This window comes from Phoca vitulina, unplaced genomic scaffold (assembly GCF_004348235.1).
Source record: "Phoca vitulina isolate PV1807 unplaced genomic scaffold, GSC_HSeal_1.0 scaffold81, whole genome shotgun sequence".
Taxonomy (NCBI): domain Eukaryota; kingdom Metazoa; phylum Chordata; class Mammalia; order Carnivora; family Phocidae; genus Phoca; species Phoca vitulina.
The window spans coordinates 1,874,475-1,879,393 of record NW_022589784.1 but is presented as its reverse complement, the minus strand read 5'-3'; the positions used below and the strand labels follow the sequence as shown (position 1 = coordinate 1,879,393).

General features: G+C 56.2%; 1 protein-coding gene across 4 annotated transcripts in view; it reads right to left on the bottom strand.

Moving 5' to 3' along the window:
• THOP1 (thimet oligopeptidase 1) overlaps nucleotides 1-3,908 on the bottom strand; it is a 20,245-nt gene extending 16,337 nt beyond the window's left edge. For all 4 annotated transcript variants that reach the window (XM_032394781.1, XM_032394782.1, XM_032394783.1 and 1 more), the window contains exons 1-2: nucleotides 3,765-3,908; nucleotides 931-1,143 (exon numbers count right to left, since the gene is read on the bottom strand). In XM_032394781.1, coding sequence (XP_032250672.1) covers nucleotides 931-1,143; nucleotides 3,765-3,780 — 229 coding nt within the window. In that variant the 5' untranslated portion in view covers nucleotides 3,781-3,908. The remainder of the gene's footprint in view (nucleotides 1-930; nucleotides 1,144-3,764) is intronic.
• Nucleotides 3,909-4,919: the final 1,011 nt, after the last annotated feature.

The window sequence follows — 4,919 nt, the reverse complement described above, 5'->3', positions numbered from 1 at the left end:
TCATGCACACATGCACACGTGTGCCCTCTCTTCCTCTCAAATACATAAAATCTTTAAAAATAAAATAAAATTCCTTGGGCTACTGTGGGGAGACAGAAAAAAAGGCTGTAGGAGTGAAGTTGGTGTCTGGCAGGGCTATGCCCAATAGGCAGGAATTAGCATCACGCAATTGCCAAGAGCCTCTCTAGAAAAAGATGAGGGGGGAGACTGAGGCGCACCCACCTGAAGGCAGCACAGAAACCCACGGCATCTAGCAAACGCGGCACAGGGAGGCTTCGTGAGAACCCCCCAGCAGAGATTCTCAAAGGTTCCCAGAAAAAGGACTTTTGCTAGAGATCCAGGAGCAAGGGTTTCCTCAGCTCAGAGTTCTCTGCTGCAAGACCCGTCTTGGTCTTTTGTCCCCACACCATCAACCTCTACAGAGTGGGCTCAGGGAAGCAGCTCTGCATCTATTTGAGCACCTCGTCCCTCACAAAGGGCAAACAGACCCCAAGGAGAGAAGGATCCAGTTGGGTGGTGATGAGGACACCTAATGGCATCAAGCTACCCAAAGTGCAGGGGGGAGAAGAAAAGCAAAGGGGGCCAAGTTCAGTTGCTCAGAGAGAAGGAGCAAGGAGTGGCTGCGGTTTCGAGGCTGGCACGGGAGCCGGCTCCTAGAGAGGAGTGCTCTTAGACAGGCTGTCCTGCTCTGGACCCTCAGATGACGCAGCCCGTGAGAACTAGGTCCGCCAGGCCATGCAGCAGGGCACGCAGGGGAACCAGCGGCCCTCCGGGCTGCCTCTTGCCGAGCAGATGCCTTTACCCCCAGGCAGCTCCTATATCCATCACCATCCCCCTGGGGAGGAGGCAGCCTCACCCACAGCCAGGGTCCAGGAGCTCCAAGGCCTGAGCCGCTTCTGCCTCCCTGCCTGGATCCTGACCCGGATTTACCTGTGTAGGACACCTCCACATCAGCCAGCGCCTTGAGGGTACTCTCATAGGACACGTCTTCAAACTTCTGGGAGCCCACCTGGTCATATACACGCTTAGTTTGCTCAATGAGCTCCACAGTGAGCTCCCCTATTTGCTGGGCGCTCAGGTCCCATCTGAGGTAGTTCCCCACGGAGCACGGGGCCGCTGTGTCCGGGGCATCGCCTGCACAGGCTGGACAGAGAAGACAGAGCCCCACACTGAACGCGTCTGCTTCAGGGACAGAAGTAGGGTTAGACCAAGTGGGGGCTGGAGGGCAAGGACAGGAGCACGGTTTCCCCATGCAGGTAGGCGAGGCCCAAGGGCACCCCACAATGGCCCAGCCCCAACATCGGCAGTGCTGGGGTGGATATTTGGTATACACCTCCATCTGAGTTAACGTACCCGATTAAAGGGCGCTACCCCTGACGTCCCTTGATGTAATGTGACATTTACACTGTATTGCTTTCCTAAAATAGGGAAAATTCCTTATTGCTAAAACGTCCCTAGACCCAAGACTTTTTGGATAAGAGACCGTGGTCTATAAAAACAGCTGTCGCTTAAACTGCTGTGCAGTGTTCAGGGTAAAGATGTTTTACTTTCATTCCCTCACTGATTCGCAGTTCTGAACTCTGGGTTCTATGTGGCCCCCATTGTACGGATGGAGGTCCGGAGATTTAGAGAATTCAAGCCTCACGCCAGCAAGTGGCGGAGGTGGGATTCAAACTGGTGCAGTCTGACCTCAGCTCCAACCCTGTGAACCAGTGTATCGTGTGCACCCCCCACCTTTGTAAATATCTGATTGTCAGAGCTTCCTGCCCCCCTTCCAGGGCTCCACCCCGCTTCAACCCTTACTGGAGTTTATACCAGGGATTAGCAAATGACAACCTGTTTTTGTACAGCCCACAGGGTCAGAATGATGTTGCACGAGACTAAGTGACTCACCAAGCCTAAACTAGCAAGCCCTTTACAGACTGGTTTGCTGACCCCTGGTCTACACCATCCACACTCCATTGGGTCTTGCTTAGCAGGTCTGGCCAGCTGGCCTGTGCCTGGCCACACCCGCTTTCTTCAAGGTATCTCCCAGGCCTTCCCACAGGCTGTCCCCTCTGCCCTGAGCCCCAATCCTACCAATGCTCCGTTCCATGCTCCTTCCTCAGACATCCCAATGGCATCCCTGCGGCACCTGTGTGTCTCAAATGGCCACACCTGCCCCAAATTACTTGAATTAACGAACACAGGCTTGTGTGATCCCCCAGTAGAGTATGGAATGTAGAATAAGTAGAAGCTGCTCCAGGAAACACCCACTTGTGCCCCATTTCCCCCTCTGGCATGGCAGGGAGTTGACCAGGGCCACAGTAGTCCTGGACTACTCGCCTTTTTGTGAATACTGAAGAGGGACGGGATCTGTGCAGGGTACTGCCGGCTGGGACCCGTGTTTGGCGTCTCTAGGGCAGGGTGTTTTTTTTAACGACATTATCAACATCTGTGGCTGGGTCGCTCTCTGGGGTGGGGGTCCACCCGGGCACTGTAGGGTATGAACAGCACCCCTGGGGCCCCACCCACTCAATGCCAGGAGCACCCCCAGTCGTGACAACCACAGATGTCCCCAGACACTGCCCAGTGTCCCCTGGCGTGGCGCAATCACCCCAGCTGAGGACCACTGACCTACACTAAGTGGGAAAAAGAAAGGCTCTTGAGCCAGGACAGGCCGGATATTCTGGCCAGCTGACTGCCACGGGCTTAGGGAAAATCCTTCCGCTTGCAGAGCATTGCGGACTTCAGAACTGCAGAAAAAAGATGCGGGTCTGTGTTCCATCGGGTGGCAAACAAGGGCTCCGGAAGCTCGGACAAGGCAGGAGATGCGTGTACGCTGAGAACTGTCAGCAAAATCTCCTGCAGGAGCTAGGACCTGGAAACTGGAGCAGACGCATTCGTCCTGTGTAGTTCAGCGGGCCACCTACATGCTCTGTCCCAGTAACAATCCCGCTGCAAACAAGGCAGACGACATTCCTGCCCTCCTGAGGCCTGAATAACCCTAATTATGATTATCATTAATGCAATTATCATCACAGTCGGCTGGAGAAAGAACCTGGGGGGGGGGGGGAGACCAGCAAGAGAAAACTCAGGAGGCACCACACAGCAGCCTGGGCAATTTCCTAAATACAGGACGCACACCCCATCGCTCCCGTAACGAAAACCCTTCAGGACGCCCCTCTGCCCTTAGAATAAAAGGGACTCCCAGCTGTGTTCTCCCCGAAATGACTTGTTGCTACCCAAACGCGCTCCGCGTGCACCTGCCCCCTCGCCTTCGCCCTCGCAGTTCCCGCCACCTGGGGAGGTGCTCCCGCAGGTCAGGGCAGCACAGCTGCTTCTCCCCCGCTGGGTCCGGGCTGATAGGCCACCTCCTCCGAGAAGCCCCTCAGGGACCGCCCTCTCGAGAGGAGCGCCGTCAGCCCCGCCACCGACCACTCCCTAAAGCCCTGGCTCGCTTCTCTGCTGGCTGTCTCGGGCTGTGGGACTCCGCCGAGAACTCACGGTCTCCCCCGGAGTCCGCCCCCAGGGCCCGACCGGTGCTCAGCGGAAGCCACACGCACGGAGTTGGCTGAATGAGTGAAGCGCTGGAAAAGCTGGTTCATTCATTCGGCCGCCGAGGGGGCGGGGTCCCGGGTTCGCCGACCCATCCCCCCCAGGCTCCAGCCCCTCGAGGGTCACTGGGCTCCGCTCCTAGGCCCGAGTCGCGACCCCGGGAGGCGCGAGGATGGAGGGGACGCCCGGGTCCGGGGAGCGGGGCCGCTCCGAGGGGCAGCCGGTACCTGCGGGGGGCTTCATGGCGGGCGGGTGTGCACCGGCGGCCCCTCCCTCCACCTGGTCCGCGTCGCGGTGCCTCAGCTGCCGCGGCCGGCCGCCTCCGCCCGCTCAGGGTCCGCAGCAGCCGGGACTGAGGTGCCCGCCGCCCGCGCGCCCGCTGAATGCTGGGAGGGCGCGTGCGCCGAAGGACAGGGCGCACGCGCGCCCCAGCTCCGCCCACATCGCGAGGCGGTGCTTTGGAAGGCTGACGCCCTCTACGCACGCGCTGGAACCCTCCCTGTCCGTCATTGGCTCTGGCGGCGAGGGGGGCGGAACCTTCGGGGAGGCCCGGGAGGGACGTTTCCATGGAAACCACACACAGCTGGCGCCCAGAATCCTGTGTACTTGCGGTTCTTTCTGCCTGGATTTCTCTGCCTGGGCTTCTAGCTCCCGTATTAATTTGTGCTTGCCCCCTTTCTACTTTTATAACTGTATTGGGCTAATTTTGCAGGTTTTCTCCCGCACTTGAGGGCGTCACGTTAGTAACCCCTTACCATCCAGATCTCAGGCGCTTTTTGTAGATTTTCCCAACCAGCATCCTACCCAACTTCTAGCATCGAACGAATATAGGCAGGACACGTATATCAGCAGAATCCGGTGAATCAATTAAATTAAAGGCAGTTTTTTAAAAAATCGAGAAAGCTTCAGTAGATGAATCCGGGACTTCAAACAACAGGTGTTTTTAAACGGTGCAGTATCCTAACCTGTAACTATTGTAAGTCCATTAAAACAAACAAAATCTTGAAGTAAGGGGCCCAGGTAGGAAAATTTACTAGAGCCAAAATGGCCAAAAAACCCACTCCCCTTATTTCTGCAAAAGAAATTAAAGAACACCGGGCTTTAAACATGCATGCGTTTTAAACAGGATAAAAGTGAATTAGGAGAACACTTCTTGCAACTTCAACACTAACGGTGATCAGTTGTGAGTCATCCTAGGGAACTTCCTCATCACTCACCCTCTATTAAGCCCACCAAGCTTTATCCTACTTAATCTTCATTTTCGCCGTTTTCCGTACCTGGAGTTTTTTCCCTTATCCTCCAAATCCACCTCGACAAGGTGGATCTTCCCTAACCATCCCGGCCCACCTGCCTCCCCAATCATAGTCCCGGCACGCCATTTT